The sequence below is a fragment of the Sus scrofa genome, chromosome 9 (genome assembly GCF_054392235.1).
Source record: "Sus scrofa isolate SSC_HxYL_T2T_F1_AM1 chromosome 9, Sscrofa_HxYL_maternal_Yorkshire_Landrace_v2.0, whole genome shotgun sequence".
Lineage (NCBI taxonomy): Eukaryota > Metazoa > Chordata > Mammalia > Artiodactyla > Suidae > Sus > Sus scrofa.
In genome coordinates, this window is record NC_139391.1 from 41,098,699 (window position 1) to 41,117,691 (window position 18,993).

Here is an 18,993-nt window from a genome sequence, read left to right on the forward strand (position 1 = left end):
TCCCATTGCACAAAGCTGATGCATCTTTACAGTTTCTGAGTAGTGAGAACCACCCCTAGATGAAAGTGCCCCAAGTAAGGGATGAATAAATGGTAAATATTCACTACAGCCTAAATCATTGACATAGTTCCATTCACTACCAGAGCAGGAATCTCTGCGGTAGCAGCTCTAGTTGAGTAAGTGGCAGTAGTAGGTGTTTATCAAGCATTAAATAAATGCCTGAACAGGGGCTGACTGCTCTTGAGGTCCCCTGCTTTCTCTGCCACCTTGGCTGTCCAGGCATAGCCAGTTTGCCCACACGGTGGCAGTGCTGCTCCACACTAGGTAGAGCTGGGCTGATGCAGTTTCCACCTGGCACTCAGGTGCCAGCTCCCCTTCTCTTTTCAGGTGGGGACTTCCCATGACCCACAGAAAGGCTCCACAGGAGGACACCATTTGGAGTTACTTTTTTGTCTTTGGGATTTTTTTGCTCTTTAGGGCTGCACCTACAGCATATGGAGGTTCCCAGTCTAGGGGTCGAATGGGAGCTGCAGCTGCTGACCTAAGCCACAGCCACAGCAACGTGGGATCCGATCTGTGTGTGTGACTTACACCACAGCTCACCACAACACCAGATCCTTAACCCACTGAGCAAGGGCAGGGATGGAACCCACATCCTCATGGATACTGGTTGGTTCGTTACCACTAAGCCACCACAGGACCTCTCTCATCTTGTCTTTCTTAGCAGAGTGGGAGATGTGGCTCCCTGACTATAGGAAAGATGGGTGAATCACCTCCAGCTGTGGAGGTTTGGACCAGCAGCTGTGAAGCAGCCAAGGCACCCAGGACTGAGGTTTAGACATCCATGAGATGGAGCTAGGGCCCCAGGCTCCCAGAATGGTCCTTGATGACAGAGGTTTAAAGCAATGCTCCCAGGAAAGATGATGCGTGAGGAGCAGTGTGGTGAGATAGGGTAGGATGAGCTATGGGGGGGCCACTCAGATCAAGTGTAACGTCATGGTTCAGCCTCTGGCAAGTCATTTACAGGGCTACTGAGAGAGTCAGGTTCGCAAAGGATTGAGTGGGATGCCTGACATCTAGCAGCTCAGCTAGTGGAAGTTACTATCATCACTGTTGTAATGATGGTTATTAATTATTGCAGTGTCATTAGTTATGCATAGACAGCCCAAGGAAGACTCTTGCCACCTGTCTTTAGTCTGTGGACACACAGACAAAATCTGGGACTAGGTCCTGAATAAAGTGAGAGCAGAAAGAACAAAGGTGGGTCCAAGAGGCCAGAATTTTAGCTGCTTTTCAAATTAAAGGACATATGCGTGGGGAAAAAAATAAATGTGATTTTTTTTTTCTTTTCAGGGCCACACCCTTGGCTTATGGAAATTCCTTTGTTGGGGTGGAATCAGAGCTGCAGCTGCCAGCCTCCACCACAGCCACAGCAACACAGGATCCCAGCCATGTCTGTGACCTACACCACAGCTCATAACAATGGTGGATCTTTAACCCACTGAGCGAGGCCAGGGATTGAAACCCTGACTTCATGGATACTAATCGGGTTTGTAACCCGATAAGCCATAACCGGGAACTCCAAATGCAATTTTTTGAAAGAGGGATGAGACAGTGCTAGATTCCCTTAGCTTCCTCCCCTCAAAATCTTGACGCCAAAGTAATCAAGTGAATTGCATTCCTAGCCTCCATGGTGAGTGGGGGTTGTGTGGGTGAGGGGGGGTCGCTCAAGAGGACTTCTTCGTAGTCAGACTCCTGGCTGCAGGCTGACTTTGTCTGCATGTTTTCCTACCAGCCAGCAAATGTAGGATTTCTTTATTCCTCATGCAATTTCCTCAAAAATAGTTTTTTCCTTCTTCATTTCTCTTAAGCCTATAAAGTATGATGGATGAGAAAAGACAAACCATTTGAATAGTTTACACAAAGGGGAGAGCAGAGTGAAAGAGAGGAAAGACAGCTTAAATGAGCTCCAAGGCTGGGGTTTATTATGCAGTGGAAAGTGACCAAGAGTTCTTCAATTTTGTGTTGAGGAAATAAAAAGTAAAACTTAAGTATCACACAAGGGATTTAGGTTGGATGGAAGTAGCAGTTGTGAAAGTGTGGTTCATCAGGGTTCTCCAGAGGGGGAATGTACTTGAAATGGGAGTCACACGAATTTTAGGTCTATTTTCTTGAATAGGTATGAGATGCAGACATTGACACTTAAAATGTAAATTACTATGATCATAATCTACGTACACTCATGCGCAAGGTCCCTAGATTTTGTCATTGTAGCAAGAGAAGAACAACGGTCTGAGTGGGCATGTTAGACAAGAAAGGCTATGTTATGCTGTGTAACAAACAGGTCTGAAATTTTTGCCCATCACCAACAAGGAAACTCTATTGCTCACTTGTGCTGCATGTCCATCAAAGGCAGATGGGCATCTCTGGGCCATGTCTCCTCACTCAGAGGCTCAGGTAGACACAGACTGCACCATCTGGGGGCAGGGGGAAGGGCTGGCTTTGTATGATGAGTCACACGCTGGTTCTTAAAGGCTTCTGCCCACTTTTTCCCACCACACACTGAACAGAGTACGTCTTCTGGCCATGGGGAGGTGAGATCCTACTGTGTGCCTCAAAGGAGGAAAATTGGCTTCTTTGTGGACAGTCCAGTCACTACCCAGGGCTTCCGAGGACTTTGGACACTTTAACGTGATCCATCTGTCGCGTATGAGATTTACCCTAAACATATTTTGTGACTGTCACAATGTTTATCCTCCAGGACAGACAGCCCTGGGAAGACTGAGGTAGAGAAACTATAAACACCCTTAACCATTTTCCATCTAGAATAACTTAGGTTTGAGCCTTCTTCCATGCAGAGCAGGAGATTAACTCACTTATACAACACATCATTTTTTTTTAAGCTCCAACTAAGTGCCAGATGCTGGGAATATTAAGACAAAATAGAACACGATCTCTTCTCTCAAGAGCTGCCTGTTTATCGGGATAGGATTTGGAGTGAGATATGGGCTTGATGGAATCCATGTAGGAGCTGTCAAGATGGAAGTGACTTGGAAGATGCTGCACTTCGTGTCCCGGGATGCTGGGTCCTGTTATCCCAGCCTGGCCTAGGAACACACACGCCTGCATGCTCTTTCCCATCCCTCCTGCTCAGGTATCTCTCTTGACTTTTGCCTGGGCACTTCCCTTACCTCTTTCCTACTTCACTCTCTTCCTATGGCTTCCCTCCTTGATACCCTAGGCCCTACTCGCATCTCTGGGCTCATCTCTTCCACTCCTGCCTTGAACTTTTCTGTTTTCTCATGCGTGGCACAAATATTTCCTGCCTCCACACTTCTGCGCATTCTGCTCCCTGTGCTCAGAGCAGTCCACATTGTGTACTCTCCTATTCCTATGGGAACTCACCAGACACTGTTTCTTCCTCCTTCCTTCTTTTTTAAAATTTAATTTAATTTGTCTTTTTAGGGCCGTACCTGTGGCCTATGGAAGTTCCCAGGCTAGGGGTGGAATAGGAGCTGCAGCCTTTGGCCTACCCCAGAGCCACAGCAACTAGGGATCCTAGCCGTATCTGCAACCTACACCACAGCTTGTGGCAATGCCAGATTCTTAACCCACTGAGCGAGGCTAGGGATTGAACCTGCGTCCTCATGAATACGAGTCTGGTTCCTTAACTGCTGAGCCATGATGGGGACTCCCCTCCCTTCTTTCTTAAGGGCTAGGCTGTCATGTCCTTATCATATGGTTCTATAAGCATTTGCTCATGCATTTATTCTGCTCATCAGGCTGTGTGAGGGCAGGGGCTGTGTCCCCGACTCACAGTATGGCATCTGGTTAAAGCAAAGACTCCAGTAATGTTTGTTGCTATTTCTGTGGCAGAGAATTATAATGAGATGATCAGTGAAAGACATGCAAACATAAAAAAACATCCTCTAATAGGACAGAATTCTGAATGGGGTGTGGAGGAGGGTTTCAAATGGAAATATGACTTTGAGGAGAAAAAAATAACTTCTAGCTATAAAAGTAACTTCTAACAAAACATTATTCATGTGCTTTTTAAACTGTGTGATCTCAGTGTCAAATTTTTCTGGTGTTCAGAGTCCTTTGGACAAAATGTATTGAAAAATTGACATTTTTATTTTTAAAAAAATCAATATTTATTATTATCATGCATAACATCATTTGGACTATTTAGTTGAGGGGTTCCTGATGTGGCTCAGTGGTAGTGAATCTGACTAGAATCCATGAGGGCTCAGGTTCGATCCCTGGCTCTGCTCAGTGGGTTAAAGATCTGGCATTGTTGTGAGCTGAGGTGTAGGTCACAGACATGGCTTGGATCCAGCATTGCTGTGGCTGTGGCATAGGCCAGCAGCTGAAGCTTTGATTCGACCCCTAGCCTGGGCACTTCCCTATGCCGCAGGCGCAGCCATTAAAAAAAAAAAAAGGTTAGTTGAATAAATGGATAGTGCTTTCCATATCAGTTAATATTAGGTTTGGCTGGGAGGTGGCGGAAAACCCAACAGTGACTATACCAAGATAGAAATCTCTGGATTCCCAGAACCTGGTGTATGGTTGGGATTACCGGGCTCTCCTATATGGAAACATGGAGTCATGCAGTCCCAAACCACTATGGTATCTCCATGATCATCAGAACCCAGGCTTCTTCTACTTTGTGGCTTTTCAATCAACATACTGCTTCTACCTCATGGTCCAAAATGGCTGATCCAGCTCCAGCCATTCTGTCCACATTCCATCCAACAAGAAGAGACGAAGAGAAGGAAATCCTTTTTTAGGACACTTCCTAGAAGTAGCACCCATAACTTCTGCTTATATTTCATTGGTTGGCCATGTGTAAGCAAATAGTCCAATGTAAGGACAGCGAGTAAATACGATCTATTCTAGGCGTTGTGCTTTGCTAAAAATTGGAGAATCTGAAGAAGAGGAGAGTAACTATCAAAGGACAATTAATTTATTCAACATCTACATTTGAATAACTCATAGGTCTATTCAACTGATTATAAATCTGAACTCATTACCTTTCGCTACAACTGATTCTCCTCCAATCTTCATCTCAGGCGATGGAGAGCCCTATTCTGGCTCAAGCTAGAAACCTAGTATCACTGCTAATATTTCCCTGCTGGCAAGTCTCCCTCCAAAGTACATCTCAAATTCATCGAATCCTCTCTCTTCCCTCTACCAATGCATGCTGTCAACAGCCTCTAACTCGCCTCTCTGTGTCCCTCTGGCCTCCTTCCAGCTCATCCTCCACATCACAGACAGAATGGTTTTCTAATAAGAAAAATCCGAGCATGTCAACCCCTCAAACGCTGCCCCTGGCACTTACGAGGAAGACTCAGAAGCTTTCAAAGGCCCCGTGTGATCTGGGCCCAGCTTCCTCTTGCGCCACTTACTTTTCGCTCTCTAGGCCACAGCCACGCTTGGCCTCCTGCTGGTTCCTCAGCCGTGTCAGGTGTCCCCCGACTGCTCACGCTGGCCCTTTTCCCTGTCCAGCTGGTAAATGTCACTCACCCCTTCAAGCTCAGCTTAAACATCATGCCCTCAGGGAAAATCTCCAAGGTTGGAGCCCAAGCTTTCCCAGTACCCTTTGCTACATTTGTTTTTCACCTTTTTTGCGGCTGGGGGTGGGGGCTGCACCTGCGGCATATGGAAGTTCCCAGGCTAGGGGTTGAATCAGAGCTTCAGCTGCCAGCCCAGGCCACAGCCAAGGCAACACCGGATCTGAGCTGCATCTGCAACCTACATGCAACTTGCAGCAACGCTGGATTCTTAACCCACTGAACGAGGCCAGGGATTGAAACGGCATCCTCATGGATACTGGTCAGGTTCTTCTGCTGAGCCACAACGGGAATTCCATACTCCCTTTACTTCTCTTAGCACTTCTCACAGGGACAATTTAAGTGATTGTTTGCTGATTGAGCTTTAATACCCCCTGGGTGATAAGCTCTTTGGTAGTTACCTTGTGATAATTTTATGGGTCAACTTGTCTGGGCCACAGGGTGCTCAGATATTTGGTCAAAAACATTATTCAGGGTTTGCCTGTGGGGATATTTCTGAATGAGATTAACATCTGAATCAGTAGCCTGGGTAAAACAGATTTCTCTCCCCCATGTGGGTGGGCCTCATCCAATCAGTTGAAGGCCTGGAGAGAATTCCTTCTCTCTGCCAGATGGTATTTGGCTAAGACTTTGGTCTCCTCCTGCCTTTGGACTCAGACTTGGACCGGAACTGATGCCACCATCAGATCCCCTGGTTCTCGAGCCCTTCAACTTGGACGGTTGGAACTGACACTATGGACCCCTTGGGTCTCCAGCTTGCTAACTGCAGATATTGCCCTTCTCGGCCTCCATTATCATGGGAGCCAAATTCTTATAGTAAAACAGTCTCTCTCTCCCTATGTGCGAATGTGTTCATCATCTCATTCTGCTCTAAATCCTAGGATTCCCTGGATGATAACCACCACTCATTCCTAATGACTGGGAGCCCAGCACTTTAACCAAAAATCTTATGAGAAAGTGGCATTTCTCCATTTTCTAGAAGAGAAAACTGAAGATCAGAGAGGTCACGTAACTCTCTGAAGGTCTTCTATACCAATAGGCAAATTCCAATTCACACCCAAAGCCTGCCTCTTCCAAGTACGTTGGAGACCTTCTGTCTTTTTGGTCCAGGGATATTAAGCTAATGGACATGCCACACCCAGTCCCAAAAGAAAAAGAGGCAAAAACCTGGAGCTGATTTAGGGATCAGCGCAGGACACTTGGGCTTCTTTTGCTCCCCTCCTTCCCAGGTCCACCTCAGGCATCCCTGGCCCCAGCTCCGCCTTGAATTTGGCGCTTGGCCAAGCATTCTGGAACCGGAGGACCCGTGGTGCCGCTCAGCGCGGAGCCACGCCCACACCCTGGCCCCTGGCCCCGCCCCACCCCAGCCTAGGTCAGTCGCCTCCCGTCCACGGCCGCCATTTCCTGTCTAGCCCTGGGCGCGTCAGGTCAGTGCAGTGGGGTGGCCTGGGGTCTGCCCTGGCCCTGATCTGGCCATCGGAGCCAAGCAGAGGACGCTGGTTTGGGCCGCAGCGTATGGGACTTTATCGGCTGCGGGCTGTGACTTCCCTGGCGGTACCCGGCCCGTGGACGCTCCGGAGCGGTTGCTGGGCAACGGTGCCGTCGGCCCCTCCCCTCTGCGCAGGGTGGGGAGGGGCTTCCGGGGTGAGCGGTCTCCTGGCTGCAGCACAGTCCCCGCGGGCCACAGGCTCCTGTCCCAGGATATACGCCGCGCCCGCCGCCGTGAGCCTCACCGTGCCTGGCCTTCCTGACCCTTCGTGGGTTCGTTTCCTGACCCTTCGCGGGTTCGCTGCCCAGTCTCAGGGCGCACCCTTAGGCCTGCCCTGGGAGCAGAGGGCTTGGCGCCTACCCGCAGGAATTCAGAGCCTGCCTTCTGCCCTCCCTCAACTTGGGCAAGTTGACTCATTTGACTAGGCCTCAGTTCCACAAGAGCCTAAGTAGCTGGAGCTGGAAAGAAACCTCGGGATCTTTTAGTTAAGCCGCAGGCCCCCAGTCCTCTTTTATGGGTAAGGGTGACCCGCAGCAACCCCTCATCACAAAACTGCAGCATTACGATAATCCCCAGATAGTGCTCTTTTGTATTAGTGATTCCATAGAATGAAGGGGGCCTCTCTCTGAGGCTCAGAGAGGTGGTGACTCTAGCTGAGGTAGCACAGCTTGTAACTGGTGGAATCTCAAAGAGATCAATTAACTCACAAGTTGTTCCTGGCAGATTTTGAATTTCTGGTTATAGGTGCCTTAGAGGACTCCACTGCCTTTAAATACAGCTGGCTGTAAAGCAGAATGATCTGGAGAGTGTTTCAAACTGTAGGTTCCTGTGTTGTAGCTGAGGAACTGTGGGCTAAGGCTGAGAAATCTCTATACTCAAGTTTTGGATGATATTTATGGTCCGCAGGTGGACCTTTGGGACCCACTGGAGACCTTTTCATTCAAAAACAGCTGAGAGGTAATACATCTAAAGTACCTGGAGAGGAGACGCGGGCATACAGTGCTGTCAAATTCTAACCCCTTCAGCCAATTTGTAGCTTTTCTTCGCTCCTCATGCACAAGCCAGAGGCTTATATTTTAAACAAGTTTGGACATTTAGATGCAGATTGTCCCATTTCAGGTTACTTGTCACATAGCCAGGTCCAAGCTCCTGGCTGGGCCGGGCTGTCACAGTCAAAGTCAAAAATTAGCATCCTCCATCCCTGGTGGCCTGTCAGCTGCTCTCCTCCTGGTCCCTATCATGCCAGGTCCCTGAATCACAGAAGTTTATGTTGGCTTTGTAAGAACATTTCGCAGGGCAGTTTTCCCATTGGAGGGAGGCTGGCAGCTTTCTGGAAGGATCGCCACAAATAACGGATGTCCCTTGGCGGTAATGGTAGCGGGAGTGAAATAGATCACCCTGCTTGTTACTCATGACTTTTGTAAACACAAATTTGTCTTTGAAATAATCACTTGGCTCTTAGCTTTAGAAGCCTAATAAGCCTGACAAATTCTGTTTAGTGTTTTATTATTATTAATTTTCATCATTTTTGCTGCTTCCCTCAGGGATTCTGGTTCTCAATGGCTGACTATCAAGAGAAAGACTTGCAGAAATTTCTTAAAAATGTGGATGAAATCAGTAAGTACCAGTAAAACATCAGTAAGTTAAATTTTACTTGAGGGAGGTGGAGTGACTAAAGGGAAATGATTACTCTAAGTTGGTTCCTGGGTTGCCTGACAGGTTTATGACGCTTAAGAAAAAATGTAATTGAGATTAAACAGAAGGGGTATTGGGAAGCAAGTAATAGTGGAGCCTGGGGGTGATATTTTCTGGCTGTTAATTGGTATCAGAGAAGCTGCTAACATTCTGATAGGAATTCAGGCTGACAGTTCTCCGAATTTTTCCCCTTCGTGAACAATCAGGTCAACAGAAGCTACTTTTTCCCCTTCACCAGTGAGCCTAGCTGTTCCCTTCACGGAGATCACATAGGACCCCCCATTGATCAGTCTGGAATCCCTCTTGTTTTAGGGTAGAGGCTTTCCTGGTTTTGAGCTGCAGAAGCAAAATCAAATGGCTTTCCCTCAAGGTCTGTCACCTTACATGGATGGCTCCTGGTTGCCACACTCCTGTCTCTCTTCCTCTAGGCAGGAAGGTGCTTCCCCAGCTCATACATGTGGGATCTCAAAGGATTTGCTCTGATCCCACAGATCACATACAGGAGCTTCCAAATCCCTCAGTCCCTGTTCTAACTTCTTGGAGCTTATCTGAGGATCGAAACCGGAAAACCCAACAGTGAAACAAACCTTCCATATCAAATAGAAATATATTGCAATTGCTGCTTCTAGCAGGCTGTATGGGTCCAAAGAATAAAATAATTGTAAAAAATAGTTTAGTCTGCTTCATAGATGATACCGCCTGGGTGTGCTCTTTGGGTTTGTGATTGATGCGCATCCTCTGCGCATCCTCAAATGCTGGCCTGGCCAGGCCCACCGCTCACCTTTCTCTTCAGGTGGTCTCGCCCAAATGCATGGTTTTAATTCCCACCCTTGCTGATGAGCCCCCATCTCAACTGCCACCAGCCATCTTTTTTGAACCTCAGCCTCTATGCCTGTTCTCATATCCATCGTATCCATCAAACCTCGCGACCTTAATGTGTTCAGAATTTAGCTGATCCTCTTTGCTTCCCCCTCCCCAGTAAAACCTGCTTCTCCCACTCTCCCCTTCATTCTAGTCTCACTGGGTGGAACTACCATCCTCCTATTTACAAGTCACATTGGCCTCCCCCCATCTCTCGGCCCTGCATTTAATCAGCCCTCAAGTCTGCCTTCTTTCTCCAGCTCCATCCTCCCCAGCCTCCCTTTGTTCTGGTTCTCTGGTCCAGACTATTTCAACAACCCCTTGATTGTTTTTCCTGCCCCCAGGCTTACACTCCCCACAGGGTAATGTATCTAATATGCAAATCTGACCCAGACACTTCTCTGCTTGGATTCTCTCCGCAGTCACAATAAACTTGAAGCTCTCATCAGGACCTGCGTCCTCCCATGACCTTGCCCTTACCTCTCACGTCTCCCTACCCCACACTTGAGCTACAAACTGCTTCCAGGTCTGCCCATACAGCCTGGCAGTTCATACTCTGCCTGTTGCATCTGGCCTTCCTCTGCCTCCCCGTCGTTCTTTATGTGGCTAACATTCATTCATAGTCCAAGTTCAATCGCACATCATTTATTTCATTCCTGTCCAGTAGAACTTTCTGTGATGATAGAATCTGCACCATCCACTGTGGTAACCAGTGGCTGCATGTGGCTCCTGAGGGTTTAGAATATGTCTAGGGCTACTCAAGGAGTGAAGTCTCTATTATTTCATTTGTAAGTAATTTAAAGTTATGTAGCCACATATGTGTAGCTTCTATACATTCATTTCTAGGGCTCTCACTATGTATGAGTGTTGCTGGGTACTGGAGAGTACAGTAATGGTAAAAAAAGTATTACCTTTCTCATGATAGCTACATTCCAGAGGGGAAAGCAGTTAATAAACAAGTAATTTCATGTGTGATGTATGCTACAAAGAGACTTGTAACGTACAAGAGAATCTAAGTCAGTTTAGGAAGTTGTATTTGTCTGTCTACGCTGCTGTCACAAATTACCACAGCCTGGGGGGCTTAGGCAACAGAGACTAATTTTTTCCCAGTTCTGGAGGTTAGAAGTGCAAGGTCAAGGTGTTGTTGGGTTTAGTTTCCCCTAAGTCCTGGCTCTCCTTGGCTTGCAGACAACCCCCTTCTCACTGTGTCCTCTCATAGTCTTTTCTCCATGTTTGCACATCCTAGTGTCTCCTCCCTCTGCTTCTTATAAGGTCATCGGGTGGTTTAGGGCTCCACCTTATGACCTCATGTATCCTTCAGGGCTTCTTGAAAGGCCTTGTCTCCAAATACTGTCACACTGCGGGGGGTGGGGGTGGGGTTAGGACTTCAGCGTATGAACTGGGGGAGAGGGGCAGTACTCAGTCCACAAGGAGAGTCAAATAAAGCTTCCCTGAAGAATGAGATTTAAGCACAAATCTGACATGTGGGTAGGAGCGGCCACTGGGGAGCAGGTAGAGGAGAATTCTAAATGGGAAGAAAGTAGGTAGGAATGCTGGAAATTAAGAGAGAGTGTGATGCTTTTGAGAAACTGAAAGATTAAAAGGCTCAGCATGGCTGGAGAGACAAGATCAAGAAGAAAAGAGTCCCATCTGAGTCCAGAATGGCCAGACCAGGGAAGACCTCCAAAACCAAGATAAGGAATTCGTGTTTATCCTGCGAACAATGGGAATCCTCTGGAGGGTTTCCTCCGAGCAGAAACCTGGTCAGATTGACACCTTAGAAAAGTCACTCTGACCGTGGTGTGGATGTGGATTGGAGGGGAGAAGCGATCAGGTGCTAAGAGACCCACCAGGAGGCTGTTACAGGGAAAAGAGACTGTGGCTGGAAGGGACCCCAGCAGCCACATTGGAGAGATACTTAGGAGCGTACATGACAAGCTTTAGCGTTGCCGGCTTGAGGGCAAGGGGGGAACAAAGGCTCGAGGATGAGTCTGAGAGTCTTGGCTGACTGACAGGTGGATGGTTGGACCCTCCACTGGGATGGGGCGTTTGAAGGAGGAGCAATCTTAGGGGAAAGAGGATGGGCAGGTCAGGCTCGATGAGTACAGCATCCCAGTGAAGGCGCTTGGCTTTGTGAGTCTGCATCTGGGAGAGAAAGTAGCTGGGGAGATGAGTAGGGGAGGCACTGGCATCTGGATGGCGTTTGGAGTCATGGAGGGAGAATGGGAATTCCTGGGAAAGGGGCAGAAAAAGAGAAGTCTGGGGTGGAGCCTGGAGAGGTGAGTAGGAGAGGAAGAAGGGGAGCAAACAAAGGAGACCAAAAAGCAAAGCAGCCAAAGAGGTAGGTGGAAATTGGGAGGAGTTTGTGTTATGGAAGCAGAGGGAGAAGACCATTTCACGGAGAAGGAAGAGGTCAGCATTGTCGGTGTCAGAGGGCGTGATCCAAACCAGCGCTCAGTGTAGCACCATGGAGATCACTTGTCACTTTGGAGGGAACAGTTTTGAGAGCAAGAAAAACCAGATTTTAGTAGGTAAGAAGAATAAGTAGGGTCTTCCGTTTGTAGCAGTATTACTGGTGAGAGAATCTAAAATCCCTCCTGCTGCCATACCTCTAGAAAGGCTGCATGAACCACAGTAGACACCAAACTTTTAATTTGTTAAGTGTATTTGTTAAAATGTTGTTAAAATGGTAAGCATTTCCATTATAAGACTAAAGAACAAACCATAAGCTCTAAGCTTATAGAGGGTAGAAGGGGGCTAAAGAAATTCAGTGAATCCGATGAAGACAGGAAAGGGAGGGAAGAAAAGCAAATACAGGGCATGAAACATAGTAAAAATTCGTCCAACTGCTGTATGGATAATCGTAGCGAAAGAAATAGGTGACGCTCCAGTTAAAGCAGGGGCGGTTTGGATTTAAAAATTCAAATTGAATTTTTAAAAATATAGTTATTGTGCATATAAAACATTTTAAAATTGAGGACTCAGAAAATTTGAACCTTAAATAATGGAACAGTATTTACCAGGTAAATATTATCCAAAGAAAAGTAGATGTTAAATATTAATACCAGACAAAACAGACGGTAAAACAAAGGCTGCATTTTAAAAGGAAAAATTCACAAGGAAGATAAAAAATTCTAAGTTTGTAAACTTATCAAGTTTCGAGTCCCTCCAAATATTTGAACATCAGATAATTCCCATCTTATACAAATAGTTACAGAGAATAGAAAACAGGGAGTTCCCATTGTAGCATAGTGGGTTAAGAATCTGATTACAGCAGCTCGGGTTGCTGCTCTGGCACAGGTTTGTTCCCTGGCCTGGGAATTTCCACATGCCCTGGGCGAGGCCAAAAAAAAAAAGTTTAGTTGTGTGGGGCAGGACATAGGGTGTTGGCTTTATAAAATATGTAACTAATAATTGAAAAAACTGGTAGAATGGGAGAGGTTGAATATTGTGGAAATGAGATAATTAATTGGTGATGCAGATTTCTTAATTATGCAGAATGCCATGATGGTATCCTGAACATAGGATGTGTACAAATGACAGTATTTGTGTATCTATGCAAAATACTTGAGTAGGCCATGATGCCTCTTTTTCTTGTTTGTATTTAATTAAATTTCATTTTGAAGTATTGTCTTTGTGTGACAGAACATATAGGCACACACGCATAAACTTCTTGTAGCAGGAGGAACACTTTTTCCTTGTAGTAGGAGGGAAAGATAGCTGTAGATGCCGGCAGCTTCTAGTTTTTGTGGGGGTTTTGTTTTGTTTTTTGTTTTTGTTTGTTTGTTTTCTTCTTTTTAGTGCCGCATCTTTGGCATATGGAAGTTCCTGGGCTGGGGGTTGAATTAGAGCTGCAGCTGCCACCCTACACCACAACCACAGCAACACCAGATCTGAGCCACATCTGTGACCTATGCCACAGCTTGCCCACTGAGCGAGGCCCGGGATCAAACCCACATCCTCATGGAAACTATGTTGGGTTCTTAACCTGCTGAGCCACAGTGGGGACTCCACGGCAGGTTGTTGAAGGAGTTCCTTTTTCTGGTGGTGTCTCTTTCCTCCCTTCATTAATAAGTCACGGCATCTGAGATGATTAGGTTTAGATTGGAGACACTTTTGTGAAGCCTTTCTTTGGAAGAATGGTGGGCTAACATTGCAGGATTACTGAGCATCACTGGCTGTCTGATTGAGTTATAGCCCGTTCGCCCCATGCATCTCTCTCTATCAGTACTCAGCATCCCTAATAAAGACCTAGAGAAGTGGCGAGTCAGATTCAACTGGAATTGGAGGTTTGTGTGGTGGGTGGGATGGGAGGGTTGGGGGTCAGCCTGTGGGTGGTGTGGTGACCAAGAGATGACCATGGGGTCTAAGCTGGGTGGGCCGTAAAGGGGAGACAAGCAGGGATGGGGATAAGGGTGGTTGTCTTGTGGTCTCAGAGCCGCCTGTATTCACCTGTTGGTTCCCTATACGAGACATAAGCTCTTCAAAAATAAGGATCTTTTTAACTCATCATGGTTGTCTGTAATGTTCTGCATAATGTCTAACTCATAAAAAGCTCTCTGTGAACTGTTATTGAATTAAATACATGGTTTTAAACTGTGTTTCTCGAAAGGCATCATTAACTTCTTCTGCAGCTTTTTCCAGGCAAAACAAATCCCTTTTTTCGTTCTTTCTTATGGGTTCTGATGACTTTAAATGTTGCTTTCTATTCAGCACCTTCTTCCAGAAATGAGGAGATGTTGGTCAAAGGATGTAAACTTCCTTTTTTTTTTTTTTTTTTTTTTTGTCTTTTGTCTTTTGTTGTTGTTGTTGTTGTTGCTATCTCTTGGGCCGCTCCCGCGGCATATGGAGGTTCCCAGGCTAGGGGTTGAATCGGAGCTGTAGCCACCAGCCTACGCCAGAGCCACAGCAACGCGGGGTCCGAGCCGCGTCTGCAACCTACACCACAGCTCACGGCAACGCCGGATCGTTAACCCACTGAGCAAGGGCAGGGACCGAACCCGCAACCTCATGGTTCCTAGTCGGATTCGTTAACCACTGCGCCACGACGGGAACTCCCTAAACTTCCAGTTTTAAGATGAATAATCCTGGGGATCTAATATACAGCATGATGACCATAGTTAACCAACTGTGAGATACACTTGAAAGTTGCTAAGATGGTAGATCTTAAATGTTCTCACCACACACACACAAACTGATTTTATGTAAAGAGATGGGTGTGTTAACGAACCTTGGTATGCAAGTCATTTCTCCGTGTAGCCGTGTATCACGTCATCATATTATACACCTTAAGCTACACAATGTCACGTGTCAGTTATATCTCAACAAAGCTGGAAAAATCAAAGTCCTTCCCCATGAAATTTTCTCCTCCATCTTCTGTAGTGCACAGAGTCTTGCTTTTTGAAGACCTTGCTTGAAGGATTCACATCTGATTTCTCCTCTAGCCAGTTTAATTCAGGAGATGAATTCTGATGACCCTGTCGTACAAGAGAAAGCCGTCCTCGAGACAGAAAAGAGACTACAGTTTATGGAGCAAGACCAAGAGGAGGACGAGTGCAGGACCACCGTGAACAGGACCGTGATCAGCCCTCCGCAAGCTCCCGCAAAGGTGTCCTTTCCGTCTCCTGGCGTTCCCTAGGTGGACACGGCGAGGGGGTCTGCGTGGAAGCAGAGGAGGCAGTAGTTTATTCTCAGCTGCCTGATGAGGCTGAAATAACCTTTTTATTTTTCTTTTTAGAGCTGCACCCACAGCATATGGAAGTTCTCAGGCTAGGGGTTGAATTGGAGTGTAGCTGCCAGCCTGTGGCACAGCCGCAGCAACCCAGTATCAGTCCAAGCCGAATCTTCAACCTACACCACAGCTTGTGGCAACCAGATCCATAACCCACTGAGTGAGGCCAGGAATCAAACCCGCATCCTCATGGATACTAGTCAGGTTCTTAACCTGCTGAGCCACAATGGGAACTCCTGAAATAGCCTTTTGTTTTTTAGATTCTGTAGATTTATTTTCCACAAGGAAGTATAAACTCTGATTTTGTTTTTCTTGGTCTTTCTGGGTCATCTTTAAACAACCCTTTGAGTTTGTTTTCATGAAAATTTGGCCTTTCTACCCACTGAGCTTATGACCATTTTTAAGCTGTTAAGGCCATACTACTCCCTATTCCCAGCTCATACAGCCACAGCTGGGGTCCCTGGTTTCTGCAGACGTAGCTCCATAACAGTTGTGCTCGTTAGCAGATCTCCTGATTTAAAGCCCCCTGAGTTTTGAGCCCTTCAGGACGGGTGGTTGAAGGCAGTGACCCTACTCCTCACTTGTCGCTGATCTGCCTTTTGGTGTATATACGTATAAATCGCAGAGTGGTCTTTGAAATGTGTTTCTTTGTTTTTATGGTAACCTGTGTCCTGCAGAATGCAGATGAAATAAGCTCAGGTAAGGACAGCGTCTCTCTTCCCAATGTGTATTATTTGTTTAGGATCGGTGTTTATTGATTGTAGCTTCTAGACCCTTAAATTAGAGCCTCTGGGCTTACAAACAGCCCATGGACAGAAACCTACTGATCACTCCGTTCTGTTACTAGCAGTCAGAGGAGACAGCACTCAGTTTTCCTCTATGTTCTCCTGGCCAGTCTTTTGTAAACTGAATTCAGTCATTCTGTTTCATCCAGTTTACTCTTAGCGGCTCAATGGGATCCAGAGAGCTTCTCTGTTGCTCAGCTCAGAAGCTCATTATGCTAAGTGGAACAAAAAAGTCTGTCTTCAAAGAAAAACTCTTTTAAAAGGCATAATTCAAATGTGAAGCATAGACATAGTCATCATGTATAATAATACATCACACGGATTACCATTTCATGTCAAATTAAGAAAATGTCATTTTAGTTGTCTCCGAATCCGTGTATATGTGTGTGTGCATGCGTGTGCTTACATGTGTATGCGTGAAAGTGTGGCTCTAAAACTCTTAAATAGCTTTTTTTTTTAAAAAAAAAAAATTGAGCTGAAGAACTGATTGTAGTATTTGTTTTTTCTTTTTAATATTTGAAATTACTCTGTTGTCAGAAGCCTTCTTGGCATCTGTGGAAAAGGATGCAAAGGAACGTGCCAAAAGAAGAAGGGAAAACAAAGTCTTAGCAGATGGTAATTGTCAGTCTTCACTTTCAATAGGCGGCTGCTTTGTGCTAGAAAGAGCCCAGGAGTCTCTGTGCTGATGTTTGAGGACAGCAGGAGTCCCAGTGGGTGGGTTTGTGATGGTACTGAGGCAGTGGGACCTGGCTGGGTGGAAACCTTTGGGGATCTGTTCCCTGTTCCAGCTGCAACAAGCAGGGAGCAGACAGGGCCTTCAGTCAACCTCCACTGTCAGACCTCTTTCCAAAGCAAAGGGATGGATTTAATAACACAAACAGTGTTTGGAAACCAGGGAGCCTGAGGCACAGAGGAAGATGCAAAAAAGACTCATGAAACAAGAAAACACCGCTGGGAGAAGGGAGAGGGGAAATAAAGGAAAAGAGAGGTGGTTGGGGTTGTGTGTGGGACGGAGAGATACACGTGAGAGAGGAACGCTTTCAGCACTTGTTTTGTACTGCTCCATGGTATGCATGCTGCAAATCTGAGCGATTCCACATTTGCTAGAAAATTAGTTGTTTGACCCTCTTTATGAGACATTGAATGTGTAGACTTGAGCCCAGTGGCAAGTTCGGCGAGCCGTGAGCTTAGGGGCAGAAACATTTACTTTATTCTGAGACGCTACTTAGAAGACTTAGGGTGGGTTTGGATAAAAAAAAAATTATAAAGAAACTGATCCTAAAACAACTGCAGGGAGGAGTACATCACAGGCCCCCTCTGAGTAGATGGAAACCAGTAGAGTTGGACAGTCAGGGGTCAAACGTCTGAGAGAATTTTCCAGTGTGTGGAGAGAGCTCACCTGTACGACTTTTATTCTCATAGCCCTAAAAGAAAAGGGGAATGAAGCATTTGGCAAAGGTGATTATGAAACGGCCATCTCGTGCTACAGTGAGGGTTTGGAGAAGCTGAAGGACATGAAAGTGCTGTACACCAACCGAGCCCAGGTCAGTGAGCCAAGGAGGTGTCTGTGGGCTTCTCTCGGGGAATGGTAGCCACTCACCTTGTGAAGCAGAGGAAGATGAGACTGGGGGGGCGCCCTTGTTGTGTTGCTAAATGGGTAACAACTGGCTCCTGTTTGCCTGTTGGGGAAGCTGATGTGTATGGAGCATATGCCAATTTCCATGGTGGAAATACTCTCACTGTGGTTCAAATTGAAGCTTGGAAGCATTGGAGGAGGACGTGGGAACAGCTTCACATAATCAGTTCCTTCCATAGTCGAAGTCAGCTCTCCACATCCCTGTTGGTCCCCAGGCACTTTCCCATGTGTATAAAAGAGAAAGCTAGTGGAACACACGGCCTATGAGACCTTGGAATTCTACCTCCATTCAATTTGTTCAGCCTCTTTTTTTCCCACTTTTAAAAAAATGATAGTTGATTTACAGTGTTGTACCAGCATAGTGACCCTTTTATACATACATATACGTGTGCATACTCTCTTCCATCGTGGTCTCTCCCAAGAGATTGAATATAGTTCCCTGTGCTGTACAGCAGGACCTCTTTGCATATCCATTCTAAATGTAAGAGTGCATCTCCCAAGCCCACACTCCCCATCCATCCCACTCCCACCCTCTCCCCCTCGGCAACTGCAAGTCTGTCCTCTATGTCTGTGAGTCTGTTTCTGTTTTGTAAATAGGTTCATTTGTTGTCCAGCCTCTTTTTTGATGTCAGTCCACATTCTGACAGGTTCCTTTCCTGTTAATTTCTTATTCCTCGTATCAGTCCTTCCTTGATTAAGCTTCTGTGGCTGGGATGTACTAGATAGCTAATGAGCCTAGAGTCAGTTTCTCAGGAGTTTTGAAGTTTTCAGAACAGTTTTATATCAAAGAAGAGCTCAGTTTCCTAGAGGGCCAGGTTAAAAACCATCACCCAGATGCTTGCCTATCTATACTTAACGAATAGTTCTCAGTTGAAACAAAAATGTCGCCTGTGAACTTCTCTTTGAAAAGTACCTGAGTGTGTGTGTGCTAGAGCTCTCTGCTGCTCAGTCCTGAAACACTGGCAAATCCGTGGACGTGAGTGTCAGATCCGTGGACGTGGTGGTCAGGATATGTCAGCAGGACCTGTATGAGGGGAACCTGATGCCGTGTCATTTACAAGAGGGAAAGGAGTCTGCAGAGCCCTCATCAGCTCCAATTTCTGTAACTCACGATTAAGACTGTCCTGCTGTGGTGTGTTGAGGAAGAGCGTTGAAAGCAAGAAACAGGATGTCAGCAGTCTAGAAAGTCAGGGCAGTGACAATGATTTAATGATAAATAAATC

At 46.3% G+C, this 18,993-nt stretch overlaps 1 protein-coding gene across 14 annotated transcripts in view; it reads left to right on the forward strand.

Moving 5' to 3' along the window:
- The first annotated feature begins 6,969 nt into the window (after positions 1-6,969).
- The window catches only part of TTC12 (tetratricopeptide repeat domain 12), a 44,001-nt gene continuing 31,977 nt past the window's right edge, over positions 6,970-18,993 (forward strand). For 2 of the 14 annotated variants that reach the window (XR_014816727.1, XM_084978345.1), the window contains exons 1-6: positions 6,970-7,334; positions 8,607-8,679; positions 15,063-15,226; positions 16,027-16,048; positions 16,672-16,749; positions 17,557-17,678. Coding sequence is in view for 11 of the 14 variants with exons in the window: in XM_084978345.1 (XP_084834471.1) it covers positions 7,089-7,334; positions 8,607-8,679; positions 15,063-15,226; positions 16,027-16,048; positions 16,672-16,749; positions 17,557-17,678 (705 nt within the window). In the remaining 3 variants the exon portion in view is untranslated. Of the gene's footprint in view, positions 7,580-7,968; positions 8,020-8,606; positions 8,680-15,062; positions 15,227-16,026; positions 16,049-16,671; positions 16,750-17,556; positions 17,679-18,993 lie in introns of all 14 variants that reach the window. The other 12 variants (XR_014816729.1, XM_005667347.3, XM_013979406.3 and 9 more) reach the window with 11 other exon arrangements.